General features: G+C 32.5%; 1 protein-coding gene across 1 annotated transcript; it reads right to left on the bottom strand.

Moving 5' to 3' along the window:
* Positions 1-595: 595 nt before the first annotated feature.
* LOC121752706 lies at positions 596-2,192 on the bottom strand. Its single transcript, XM_042147807.1, has 4 exons — positions 1,998-2,192; positions 1,684-1,751; positions 1,389-1,563; positions 596-1,123 (listed from the first exon to the last, which is right to left on the bottom strand). The coding sequence occupies exons 1-4, from the start codon at positions 2,190-2,192 to the stop codon at positions 596-598; spliced, it is 966 nt and encodes a 321-aa protein (XP_042003741.1).
* Between the last annotated feature and the right edge of the window lie 13,435 nt (positions 2,193-15,627).

Below are 15,627 nucleotides of genomic sequence, written 5' to 3'. Positions count from 1 at the left end.
CTGACAGCCCGGTAATGTCTGATGAAGAGTTTGTAAGGCGATATGTCATCATCGAGGCTGACAAGGAAGCATGGGAGAGAAACAAGGCCGAGGCAGAAAGGGAGGTGAAGGCACTCTTCGGTGAAAATTGCTTGGATCCGTAATTTGGTTGGTGAGATCTTTGTGTATGCTGACTATAGTAAGTGGGCTGTCATTTGTGTTTTGATATGTGATCTTTTGTTATGTTTGTGTGATCTGTGATTTGTCTTTGGTTGTTGATGGACCTGTTGATGTTGTGCATAATGGTTGGTGATGGTTATGGGGTGGTTTTGATGTTGTGAATTTGGTGGTGATGGGGCTGTTGTTTGTGGTGGTGATGGTGTTGTTGATTTTGGTGGTGATGGTGCTGTTGTGATAGTTACATGCATTTAGATAAACAGCATCCATGATTTATGCACAGATACAACATTGTTCAAACACAAAATGCATCATTTCAACCTATTGACTGCCTATTCAAAACACTAGCATGATATGTGCATTCATGTGTATTCACTGAATGCATCATTCATGTACAAAGGCAGCCTATCCAAAAAACAAAAAAGCTTCTACTATACCTTCATAATCCTAATGACTGAGCAATCAGCTCCAATCCCTCGTTGCTCCCTTGGTCCCGCATGTAAGCAATTGCTTGCATAGCCAGCTCCACTGGAACTTCTAGATCCTTTGGAAGTTGATTAGTCCTCCTTAAATGTGCTTTCCCCATGTGGGGCAGTTTGTATGTGTTATGCCCCTGAACTTTCATGATTTCCATGAAACATCCATGAAGACTTAGGAAAACATTGTCCAAAGTCTGTGGCTGTAATTCATTGAATGATTGCACCACTGCATTCACTAAATCATCCACATTTTTGCATGCAGTCTGAGTTTGCAGTGATTGTATTGCTCGGAACCAACCCAAATCATTGACATTAGTGTCAGGTGAGTTAGGTGGTTGTTGCACAAGTGATATTGAGAAACCACTTTGTTGTGCAGCTTCTTTGAAAGCTGGATCATTGTCTTTGATGTGTGGTCTTGCATTGTCTTGTTGTATCTTGAGAACTTTAGTTGCCCCATCGGGCCACTTGGCTTTGATGGCAGGTAATATCTGTTCCCAACAAGTAGTCATGCATGATATCATCATTTGCACAACATTACAAAGCTGATTTTACTAGTGTATCATGAGTATGTAGATACACTAGTATGTAATGGCTGATGTGCACACATTTATTGCATTACAGAGATGCAAACATTACCTCATTTGCACAACATTACAAAGCTGATTTTACTAGTGTATCATGAGTATGTAGATACACTAGTATGTAATGGCTGATGTGCACAAATTAATTGCATTAAAGAGATGCAAACATTACCTTGTTGATCAAGCTGTCCCTGGTCACATCTTTTGTGATACTCTCTATGGGTTTTGTCTCCAAAGTGCATGCCATTCTGTTCTTGCTTGACCTTTTGGCAGGAACTTGTTTGGTAAATGGAAAAATTCCAATTTTTCCATCAAACAAGACTTCACCATTAACACCAAACAAGGGCCTACACACTGCACACATGAACATAATTTTTTATATGAACTGCTTATTTTTACATGTTCTATGAGGTTCTTCCTCTCCTGGAGCAAGATAGAATCTTTGAGCTCATTTTGTCATGTAGAACCACTTTTCATCAATGTGTATGGTGTTGTACATGTTCCTGAACTTGATCTTGTTCAAGATCCTGTCTAGCTGTAAAGATTCAACTGTGAATCTCAGTCTCAACAACTTATTTGCAGCTGTTAAGCTGGGCTTAATGGCTGATGTGTGTGGCCTAATTAGGCCAGCCTTAACCCACCTCCAAACTGTGGCTTTTGAACAACCTAAACCGGCTGCCACACTTAAGAGGTTGCATCTCTTTGAGAAATGCATACTCTTGAGTACCTCAACATCAAGATGCAACCTTTTGGGGTAAGTTCTCACTTTTTTTAGACTTACCAATTGCATTGATTGTCCTCTTTGTTGTTGTTTCTTTGCAGCATTCCACCATCGTGTACATGTTTGACGGGAGATTTTGAATTTGAGTTGTGCCTCCTTAAGTGTGCCGCGAGGAGGAACAATGCCGACGCACCTTCCGATGATGAATTGAACCACTTGGTTCTTGAATTCTGAGGAGTACTCTTGATGCCCCATTATGAGCATTCAATGCAGTGGTGGAGCAGTGGCTGTGGCTGTGGCTGTGGCTGTGTATAGAGCATTCAAGCCATTTTTGGAAAGAGAGCATTTACTCCATTTGGTTGGGAATGGCAGTGGTTGGGAATGGACTTTTATTAATGTGAATAGAAAGTGGCGCCACATTTAAATGAAAAGTGGCGCCTCATTTTGGAGTAAAAATTTTGTTAAGTGTTTGAAAAGTGTAACTCCTCGTGCTTTGATTAAGGAACTTGTTTGATTACTTCAATGTGAATGAATAAAAGGAACTTGTTTGATTATTCAGTGCTTTTTTATTGTATTGCTCGAAAATTTACAGAATTCAATTTCCATGTCTATTTCTTTTTTATTTACAGAATTTAAATATTTATTGTGAATAATTAGCAAATAAGTAAATCATTTAAAAAAAGAATTATGTAAGTTGAGTTCAAATAATAAATCAAATCAAAATTGAAATTCACATTTAAAAAGTCCACCTACTTCATCTACTTTATTATCTACCCACTTAATCCACTAAACATCCCTTTCTTAGACTTCGTGCCGAAAAGTTCCGCCTCAACTATAGTGAAACGGAGGGAGTATATTTTAGACTAAAGTCCCAAAATGGTCCGTAACATTTGGCTTTTTTGATTTTGGTCCAAAACATTATCTTTTGAATTATTCGGTCCCTCACATTTGAAATCGGACCACATTTGGTCCTAAATTGACGGAATGGTTAAAATTTGACGGAATGTAACAGTCAAACTCGATTTGTTATGACGGAATGTAAAATTCGTGTTGCCTTCGCCATAACCCTTCCCTCAAAATCTCTAATCTTCAAACTCGATTTCCCCTCAAACCCTTCAATCGTGTAATTGCAGCAACCATCATCAGTCACCACACAACACACCCCTCTCCTCTGATCTCTCCTCACTCGAAAACACACCTTCTCCGTCCTAACATTCGAATCGCTCCATTTGAAGCCCTCCCACCATCCAAACCCTAATTTCTGCAAATTCGCAACTCAATCGTCTCAGCACATATTTTACAAAATTAATTAACATAAATAAACAGCCTTAATAGCATATAAATCTCGGGTTAAAATTACCTTTATTTTTAAAGAAAAGAGGATGTTGCCGGTGGAATCCATGAGAAAGGCTTTGTGTTGCATCGCTGCTGATAATTATCAACACGGAAAGCGACTTGGCCTTTGGAGTTGAAGACCGTGCAGCCATTTCCGTGGCAGACGAGGGATTTCATCCACACCGTGAACGTTTCCTTTTCCGATGAAGAAGAAGATGATGATGAACAAGTGTTTGCCGATGGATTCGGGTGGATTTTTGCCATTGTTAATTAATTTTAGATATTGAAAAAAAGTTGTTTTTTTATTTTCGCGGTTAAATTTTACATTTTTAAGTTTTAGGTTAATTAGGTATTAGCCATTAATAAAACATAGTTATAACTATTAATCTGGTCAAAATTGATTAAAATAGCGTTAACTGTTATATTCCGTCAAATTTTAACCATTCCGACAATTTAGGACCAAATGTGGTTCGATTTCAAATGTGAAGGACCGAATAATTCAAAAGATAATGTTTTGGACCAAAATCAAAAAAACGCCAAATGTTAGGGACTATTTTGGGACTTTAGTCTATATTTTAAAATTTTATTAAATCTATCACCGAATTCAATATCTGGCGTCATATTGGTGGCAAAGCATGCCGAATTCTCACATGTGTCATTTTTCAAAGAAAAAGAATGTGCATACCATACCTTATTTCACATAGGCCTCGGGCTTGCCATATCACCAATGAAATGCTCGAAGATGAATATGGTGATAAATTTGGTAAATGTTTGGAAGATTAGATATAAAGCTCATATTTTTCAAAATTTGAAATAAATTTAAAATGTTGGAATATAAACTAGTACTATAATTAACAATTTCTCCTATGCCAATCTAAAATATTTTTGCACAGCCACCGTCGCGGCTCACCCCTACTTTCTCCTCCTCCTCCGCCATTATAATGCAGATGGAAATTTTCATATATTGAATGTGATAAAAGATGATTACGTTGTATAGCTAAAAGTGGATGATTATAACTTGTAGAACTTACAATACTATCTTAACTAAGCATCTAGAATAAATCCCTCAAATACTAAAGAAATTTCTACCAAACTCAACTAAAAGACAACGCAAATCAACAAAAATCTTAAAACTTTTAGCTCTTATCATCATATCCTTCTAGCTAGCCTTGTGGTCCTTCTTGTTAGTTGGAACACTTTCTACTCCCTCCATCCCTTAAAAGTATGCATTATTTCATTTTTCATCCGTCCCCAAAGAATATGAACATTTCAATTTTGGAAATTTCTTCTCTCTAATGAGTTGTGACTCATTCTCCACTAATAATATTTAAAAAACTTTCTCTGTCTATCTCTCTTACTTTACCAATAATGCATTAAAACTCGTGCCGAACCCAAAGTTCATACTCTTTGGGGACGGAGGGAGTATATTACTAGCATTAAAGGTTACATTTTAGCAAATACAATCAGCTTCCTTGATCACTTTCGTCGTTGCACTTTACATTTTCTTTAACCATGCTCGCTAACAAACATATGCAATTCAAGTGTAGATTGCGCGATTACACCAATCTTATTCGCAATATCATGAAAGATTGATAGATCTGTGTGGCTTTTTAAGAATGTCATTCATTGGTTTAGGAAAGGAATGTGACGCAACTCAATTTCGTTGGTATGAATTTTGTCTCGAATGAAATGCACAACAAGTTCATCACACATGAACGCGTTACATTATAGAGTAGTAAAAATATGAAATATTTCAAGTTTAAAAAATGGATAGATTTATAGGAGCTTATAAAATTGATAAATTTTGTGTTATACTCCAGTAAAATTACGAATGATTTCAAATCATCCAATACATCAAGTTTGAGACTTCGACTCCAAATGAGAAATTTTATTTGCTATTTCTAAGTTAAGACATTTTTCGTATATGCTTCGATCCCTCATTTTATCCCTCATTTTCTTATTAAATGATTCTCGGCTCTAATATGTAATACTATCGTTTTAAATTTTGAGAGCATAATTATGATATTTTTCTCGTTTTATCTTTGTTTAATGGAGTATTTTTGTAATTTGATTATTAGTCATATATATATTTATCGTAGTAATTAATAAGATAAGATGATAAATTTTCTAATTTCATTTGATTAGAGTATAAACATGTCCATATCATACTATAAAATCATATATTATAATTAAGCTTTATAAATCTTCGGTAGCTTTTCACCAGTAAAAAGGTGATAAAATAATCAAACTAATAGTATACTACTTAAAACTTAATCCACAAGGGAAATTTATGCAGTTTTTAAATAAGAAATACTCCTATATAAGATACATATATAAAAACCAATATTTCTTTGAAGTTGTTTAAAGAGTGATACATATGAATAGTATTTAAACGTAAGATACATATAAAAACCAATCCCTTTAAGTTGTTTAAATATTGATCCTACATGATCAATTAAGTTTGACACAGTTACGCGCATATTTTGTTGTATATTTCTTATGAACCAAGGAAAATCAAAATTTGAAAAGTAGGAGTATACTAAAACGTACAAGAAATTTTAAGATACAAATGCCTTTCTAATTACAATGCAACACGCGTATACAAATGATCATATTGATCGCACAATTTCTCAAATAAAACCTTGATAAAGATGTTGATTTTTACAAAATATTGAGCACCGTGTTGCGTGTATTTATACCATTTTCCAATTACCTGTTTTTAATTAGTATATGACAATCTTTTGTATAAGACCACTCTTACATAATCTTAGAAGTCTATTACTTTTTGTTGCACAAACAGTAGAGTAGTTAATTATTAATTTAATTGATTAAATCACCAATTACATCTCCTACCTCCAATATAAAAAAATGGTATACATAATATTGATAACAAAGGGCAATTTTATCTTTTCACATCTTATCTAAGGAGTATTAACAAAATTTCAAACACTATTTCACTTACCAAACATCAACACAAAAATACTTATTATTAATTTTTTAGCCCATGTTTCTTATCAGAAGTTACATATCTTATTATATCTCAATCGACCTATCAAACATACAACCATGGCTTGGTTTTTTTCCAATGACTTCAATCAAATTCGCTTTCGATATTAGTACAAATGATTATTTTCTATAATTAAGCTTAATTTATTAATACCCAGTGTGTTCCACCCATGTAATGCACATACATTCTACTGTGTTTGTTTTATTTTTAGTATAAATATTTCTATTAATAGATAAGCATAGCATCAATGTAATTACATAGCTAAAAAATGTATAAATTTGAAAAATAATCCAATGCAAAGATGCGTGTTTTATTATTACCTCCATTCAAATTAGAATATTTATGTAATATTATGCACTTTATTAACAGTAAATTAATACTAGCATCACTCAGGAATGATGGGAGGGTAGAAAGTGCATGCCATAATAGAATGTACTTGTTGAGATCAACTCACTATAACTAATGCACACATAATTTTTAAGTATTATTGAATATGTTATCTGACCTTTGAATAATATCTGAACTTAGTTCTTTATGGTTCATAAGTGCATATTGATAGAAATCCATGGGTTCCATCCTAAAATTAATTGGTGATAGGAGGAGAGGCCCATGAGACTTATATAGTGGATTAAGCTCTTTGTGTACACCGATGTAGGATATTTTTATATTCATTTTTATGTTTCAATTGCCAACCCCCTCCCTAGCCCATGAGACCCATGAGACTTATATAGAGACTTATATAGTGGATTAAGCTCTTTGTGTACAAAGATGTAGGATATTTTTATATTCATTTTTATGTTTCAATTGCCAACACTCTCCCTTAAACCCTTTACGGTTTTGGAGGGGTTGGACTTTTTTATGATCAATTGGACAATCGACCCAATTTTTTTTTGATCGGTTGGACCACTAGCCCAAATTTCAGGCCAGTTATACTGTTGGGTCAGTTATTTTTTTCGGTTTCAGCCCAGATATATTGTTGGGTCAGTTAAATATAACCTACAGTCGGCAACCCGCTCTGATACCATGATAGAAATACATTGGTTCCATCCTAAAATCAATTGGTGATAGGAGGAGAGACCCATGAGACTTATATAATGGATTAAGCTCTTTGTGTACACCGATGTGGGATTTTTTATATTCATTTTTATGTTTCAATTGCCAACCCATATCCGCTTGAAACAACAATTTTAAGAGTGTAGCAGCATCAGTATATACTGACACCAAATTGATATTTATAAAACAGAAAAACAAATACTCCTATATGTAAGAAGAAGTTCAGACTCAAAATCAAAATTGATTTGTCAAAAAAATAAGATAAAACTCATAAACAAGGGAAAAAAGAAGAGGAAAAAGGGCTTCCCTCACGACGACGTGCTTCTATTAGAGTGCCAAGATTCAACGAAGAATGTCCCAATTAATTAAATTCATATATTAGTGATTAGGATTATAATAATGTACTGTAATTAATAGCAACATTCACCACGTGCATGTATGTCTTTTGTGCCTTGATTAGGAAAAATGACTTGGACGATTTAGACTGGAATCCATATAATTGTTAGCATGAATTACATGTCTATATTATAGTGGTAATACTATGATTGAAAAACTCCAAAATTTGCACATGCATGATTGTTTGGATTATCATTCCATTGGAAATATGATGTCATTATTTGCAAATAATGAAAAATATATATCGGTGTTTGTTGTATGATAATGATAGTGCCAATGATATTGTTTTATTGTATGATTGATAGTTGATATGGACAATATCACTTTCGAATTAAACAACCCCTCTACTTGTCACTTCCATTTCTATACATCGATATCATGGGGAAAATTATAAATACATAAAATTATTCATATATATATAATATCAGAGGTAATTGGTGGGGGGGTTGATTTAGATTGTAAATCTAATTAGCTAGTTTTTTTATATGGACAAATTTCAAAATTAGAAATCAGATGTGAAAGAGTTTGTGTGCGTTCAAACATAACCCAATTAATTAATATCGACGTGTTATCACTTATCAGATATAAAAATTATTATATCATTACAAAAAAATATTATATTCACGTACAAAGGAGATATGTAACACTAAAGAAATGTAGGTTTCGATCAATAAAACTTTAACACTAGAATTTTAATACTACTATCAAGTTGCAAAATTGAGATTTGACCATCACAAAAAATGGTGTCAAAGAAACATTGGGTGAGATGCGACAAATGTACACCTTCAATTCCACATAAATATTTAATTTTGACTAATGTAGATAAATGTTCCACGTCTACTGCCAATCATTAATGTTATTAATTTCGCACAAAATACCATGAGACACTGGTTTTAAAGTTAATTTATGATTTTTAAGATCATTTCTAAAATTTGTACAAATCTATGACTTTTAAGATCAATATTCCAAAAATAATTTATAAGATACCAAAAATTGTTCCAAGTAAACAAATAAAAAATGTTTTACAAAAAGAATGATTGAGACAATTCACTATGTGCATAGAGAATGAACTTTTGTTGTCGATTTTTTGTCACATTTTGCTTATAATTTTCAGAGAGGTGTTCATGTTCTTGAGACGCAACCTTTAGTTCTCAATAATTGGTTGCTTCATGATAGATTAGACATTTCATACCCTCGTTAGTTTGTTTTGTTTACTAGCCTTAGCCGTTTTTATTACCAAAAAAAATAGAGAACGATTATGATGAAATTCTTTTTGATACACGATTCTAACAATTTTGGTATAGTCTTCATTATATCCCTACCTAGCCGAAAAATATTTTTTTATCGATTTACTTATTTTAACGATTGAAATTGTCTATCTGCAAACATTACAATGATTACATAGAAAAAAAATAAGTCAAACTTCTTTTCGTCTCAATTTTGTTGGTGGAAAATAAGTTTAACCATGAAATATGCAAATCGGTTAGAAAATATAATTATCTTTAGGTAGGCTCAAACCGTGAATATAGAAGAAATTGCCGGATGCATGATATACAAGATTTATTTTTAAAGAAAATTGTATCTATGTGTTAGCATAATAGTAGTAGTAATGTCCGAGACACAGCGCGAGTTCGAGTCTGCTGTAAATATTGTAACGCTGTCTTTAAAAGGTATATTTGTTATCAAAAGTAAAAATATAAAGAAAATTAGATCTAAGTGATAAAGCTCAAAACCAATAAGTTAGATGAATATACAAGACTAATAATTATCTAATTATTTGATGTTATCAGATAGAATGATGATTGTGGAATTAGCTAGAATGTCATGTTTTTAATTCTAGAAGAATCTTAATTACAAGGTTTGTTAATTAGTTTGATAAACATGACCTTTAAGCTATATATTCATATTAATTTTACTTTTTGAAAAGAAAAATATGATCACGACTGATGTGATAGTCTATTAGTCTGCATAATTAAAAGAAAAATATGATCATGCGGCAATACAATTTATGTTTTGCTCCACCAATTTGATTTTATAATCATAATTTGCTGCCACGATAAAATAACTTAATTAAAGCATTCAACTCCAAAAGCATGTGGGAAATTTAGCTACCCAACATAAATTATATGGTTTCGACCTGGAAATATCTATACATTATAATTTAAATTAAAATTTGGTATAATCACAAAAAAAAACATTTAAATATTCAAAAGAAAATTTAGATCACACACAAAATATCATCTCGATTCGATACAACTTTAAATATTTTACGTACCATGAACCTACAAATTAAAATACTTATCTTAATTTGACCAATTTTGTAAAATATTCAAATGGCGGTGAAAAAACTTTCCACTTGCCCACAGCTAATTCACCTCTGCCACCTACATTTGATAACTCAATTTTGTTTTGGATTGCAACATATCCCCAATTTTGACCTAAATTTTATTCCAAACAAACACGTCCTAATCAAATGTCGATTAATATCTACGAGGATAATCGCTACGTGTTTTTGGCTCGGACCGCAAGTCGACGTGGAGACACACAATCAGCATTAATCTATATCAATAATTGTAATGAAAATGATGTCACCATTGTGTGTTTAACACGTGTCCCATGTTGATCTTATTGATTTAAATTATGGCCAAAATTCGGGGACTGGATCCTCTGCAGTGGGGAGGAAACACCGCACCGTGCTGTGCCTTGAAACGACGCCGCTTTGCCTCTTTCTTCCTGCTTTTTCATTCCTTTTTTTAAATTACCGTTCCAAAATTATTATTTTGTCTTATACTAATAGTTAGAGATTAGGGATTAAAATAACAACGCCGCCTTCTTTTCTTTTTTTTTATGTGTTTCTTTTCTTCCTTTTTAGTATTTCTATTTCTTTAATACGGAGTAATTAAATTTGTAAATTAGTTATTTTGTTATATGTGTTTCTTCTTTTTTTACATTACCTATCGATGTATATTAAGTATACTAGTAATAGTTAATCAGCGATTCTCAATAACTGGAATACTCATGATTATATATGTTTACAATATTTATTTGATATCCTCCAAAGTGACATAACTAAATTAAATTAAGTGTTTAATAAAAAAATATACATTATTTATTTGAGCAACTAATTAATGAATTGACCAATTATTTCAGTCTTAATTCCATAATTATAATTTTTTTTCAAATTTGGTTTAATTTAGTTTTTTTATGTTGAAAAAATATTACTCCATTATGCAGGTTGGAGTATTATTAACCAGTTTTTGTTTATTTGTTACAAACATATAATAAAATAACTAATTTACAAACTTAAATATTAAAGAAATAGAAATATAAAAAAGGAAGAAAAAATACACATAAAAAAAAGAAGAAGAAGGCGTTGCTATTTTAATTCTAATTATAAGGAATTCCTAAGCACTAAACTATTACTAGTATAAGACAAAATAAATATGGAACGGTAATTTAAAAAAAAGGAATGAAAAAGCAGGAAGAAAGAGGCAAAGCGGCGTCGTTTCAAGGCACAGCACGGTGATCCAGTCCCAAAAATTCGTGACACATCGAGTTGGCCTAGATTTCTATAGATTATTTTATTCAAGCTTAGTAATTAACAACCACATATGTAATAAAAAAAAAATCAAGATTCCTTGGGATACTATTCTTCACGTATGTCGGAATAGTCAATTGAAATTTGAAACTTATCCTATTGCCAATATTAGTGTTTTAAAAATCAGACTGGACAGGCCGGTTCGACCCCAAAAACCGTTAGTATATTAGGCTGCCTTGAACCGTCGGAACCGATCGGTCAGACTGGAAACCGATTTTTATGTTTTAAATGCTTGTTTAAAAGATGAAACTAGAGGGGATTAATCCCTAGACCTCTAAGTAAGATACCAACATCTCTGCCACTCCACTACATGATCTTGAATAAAATATTGTGAACATTAATTATTGTTATACATTAAATCTTAATTTTTTGTCCACACAAATTAATAATTTGTGTTTAGTTTTATACTTTTAAATGATGGTTAGTTGTCATATGTTTAATTTTAATTAACAGCCACTAAATTTTATTTCTATTAGTATAATATATATATATATATAGGGATGTGATCATATCCTTTTCCCATCGTTTGTTCTATTTCCTTCTCAATCTCGACCCTCTATTTTCAAGATCTGATGGCCGAAATTTAAGCTTGTTTTCATTATTTATATTATTAAATTAATTCGAAAAGGGCATTTTTGGGAGAGTTTTTTTGCAGCGGTTATTTCAATTCCATAATTCTCTCCATTAAGTTTGGTAAGTATATTTTCTAATTTATTTTCCATATTTAATTATTCTCTCCTCCATTTTCACGGTGTACATTGCTGCAAATCACAAAACTCAAATTCCATTCGTCTATCATAATTTTGAGAAGTTACTATTGATTTCCTTCATAAGTTTTGGTGTTTTCAATTAGGGAAGAAGGTATTTTAGTTTGTTTTTATTTCGTATTCCTTCGTAATTTCTCTTTCTTCTCTCACATACTTGACTCGATTTTCTACGCTGAACAAGTATGGTGGTGTAGTTTCTCGCCTAAACCCGAATTCTGGAAGTATTCCTCGATTGGTTTCATTTTTTTTAACAATAAGAAAGTAATTTAGTTAATTTCTTCATTGTATTACAGCAAATAATGAACCAAAAGTATATAATAATGTGCAGGAATCATTGAATAATGCACATATTGAAGAGAATAATGTTGAAAGGAAATTGAATTCATGCCCTTTGGGTTTAGCAATCTATGGGGCTAGGTTGTAGTACTCACTCACAAACGGAACCAACACAAAGGGAAGATAGTTTGAATCAATCCCCTTGGGTTTACCAACCCATGGGGCTAGGTTATAGCACCACCACAAGAATTCAATTTTATTTTTTAATGCGTTTAAGATTTTGTACAACAAATAATGTACCAATAGTATCTAATAATGTACACGAATCAGTGAATAATGTACAGATTGAAGAGAATAATGTTGAAATGAAATTGAATTCATCATGCCCTTTGGGTTTGGCAATCTATGGGGCTAGGTTGTAATACTCACTCACAAACGGAACCATCACAAAGGGAAGAGAGTTTGAATCATTCCCCTTGGGTTTAGCAACCCATTGGGCTCGGTTATAGCACCACCACAAGAATTCAATTTTATTTTTTAATGCGTTTAAGATTTGGTACAACAAATAATGTACCAATAGTATCTAATAATGCGCACGAAACATTGAATAATGTACATATTGGAGAGAATAATGTTGAAAGGAAATTGAATTCTTGCCCTTTGGGTTTAGCAATCCATGGGGCTAGGTTGTGGTACCCACTCACAAACAGAACCATCACAAAGGGCAGAGAGTTTGAATTATTCCCCTTGGGTTTAGCAACCCATGGGCTAGGTTATAGCACCACAACATGAATTAAATTTCATTTTTTAAAACTACTCATACAATCAGAACAAAAGCGTCTCATACACATATACATTATAGGACACAAATCGTCCATTACTGAGTAAATAAAATCCATTACACTGAAATATTTTCACATTAAGATTTGTTACAGCATATAATGTACCAACGGTATCTAATAATGTGCACGGATCATTGAATAATGCACAGATTGAAGAGAATAATGTTGAAAGGAAATTGAATTCATGCCCTTTGGGTTTAGCAATCTATGGGGCTAGGTTGTAGTACTCACTCACAAACGGAACCATCACAAAGGGAAGAGAGTTCGAATCATTCCCCTTGGGTTTAGCAACCCATGGGGCTTGGTTATAGCACCACCACAAGAATTCAATTTTATTGTTTAATGTGTTTAAGATTTGGTACAACAAATAATGTACCAATAGTATATAATAATGTGCACGAATCAGTGAATAATGTACAGATTGAAGAGAATAATGTTGAAAGGAAATTGAATTCATGCCCTTTGGGTTTAAGAATCTATGGGGCTAGGTTGTAGTACCCACTCACAAACGGAACCATCACAAAGGGAAGAGAGTTTGAATCATTTCCCTTTGGGTTTAGCAACCCACATGGTTAGGGTATAGCACCACCACAAGAATTCAATTTTATTTTTTAATGTGTTTAAGATTTGGTACAACAAATAATGTACCAATAGTATCTAATAATGTGCACGAATCAGTGAATAATGTACAGATTGGAGAGAATAATGTTGAAAGGAAATTGAATTCTTGCCCTTTGGGTTTAGCAATCCATGGGGCTAGGTTGTGGTACACACTCACAAACGGAACCATCACAAAGGACAGAGAGTTTGAATTATTCCCCTTGGGTTTAGCAACCCATGGGCTAGGTTATAGCACCACAACATGAATTAAATTTCATTTTTTAAAACTACTCATACAAATCAGAACAAAAGCGTCTCATACACATATACATTATAGGACACAAATCGTCCATTACTGAGTAAATAAAATCCATTACACTGAAATATTTTCACATTATGTTAATAAGATAAAACTACTCATAAAATCAGAACAAAAACGTCTCTGAAACATATCCATTACAGGACACATATCGTCCATTGCTGGGTCAATAAAATACATTACACGGAATTTTTTTACATAATGTCTATTAGTTAAAACTACTCCCTAACGTTGATGATATCTAAACCCTAGAGGTATGACTGGAACTCGTGGACTTTGCCGACGGTTGTGTTACTTACTCCATAGTACACCCTAGCCCACGGGATTGCTAAACCCTTGGGGACTAAATTAAACTTGCTCCATACACCGCTTCGTCAATGTCCACCCTCGGCTGCTTCACTGCTGTCCAAAAATCAATAATGTATTGCATGTATATTATATAATGCACAATATTAACTGTATAATGTTCAAAAGGAAACAAATAATGCACCAATGAATATTACATTATCTCAACCACTGACGTTGTATAAAACCGATGCATATACAAAAAACATAATGTACACCACTCCCTACAACAATGTATAAATGGCAGGAAATAATGCACAACTGAAAATTAAACAACAAAAATATTTGTACACAACTACCTACAATAATCTACTAATGACAGCAAATAATACACAAATGAATAATGCACACTATTCCCTACAATAATGTACAATTTTAATCAAATACTGCGCGAACTTGAATAATCTAGCAAATGAACATTACCATTACAACCAAAAAATTTCCATTGTCCAGCAACAGATATAATGTACTCATTTAGGTGAATACTACAATGAAATATACTTATATTTAAAAGAATGTTCCAATTACTTCCTTTACTCTTTGACTATACAAAACAGATGTACACATAATTCATGCGTATAGGAAAATAATGCTTTACCATGTACACATAATGCAGAGACTATACAATGTAATGTACTAACACATATTCCAGTTAATGTTTGAAAATTTAAAACAGAAATCAACATAATGCATTAACATAGTCAAATAATGCAATCACATAAGCAAATAATGTAATCACATAGTCAAATAATGCAATCCTAACACTGGCATGATGTATGATACAAGATATATATATATAGAATACAAATTAACGAACAAACTAATTTTATTAATGACAAATACACCTCTGCATCCACTATCTCCACAATGACCACCCGCAGTTTTTAAAATGTTCTACAGTTGCATATAATGAATTTATATAGTCATATAATGCATATGTTTTAACAAATAATGCACACACTCATATTACAGGTACTTTTAAACAAATAAAAACACCAGTTCAATGATGCATAATACAAGATATTTTGATGCATAAAAAAATCAAATGATGTGAAGATCCATGAAAGTAATGAAAACACTAATATAGCCTATTTTGTAACACTAATGTCCACTGACATACAAACAATGGAAACATCAGTTATATTAATGCAC

This window comes from Salvia splendens, chromosome 10, assembly GCF_004379255.2.
Source record: "Salvia splendens isolate huo1 chromosome 10, SspV2, whole genome shotgun sequence".
In the NCBI taxonomy this organism is placed as follows: Eukaryota; Viridiplantae; Streptophyta; class Magnoliopsida; order Lamiales; family Lamiaceae; genus Salvia; species Salvia splendens.
The sequence above is the reverse complement of the archived record's forward strand: the minus strand, read 5'-3'. Positions and strand labels throughout refer to the sequence as shown.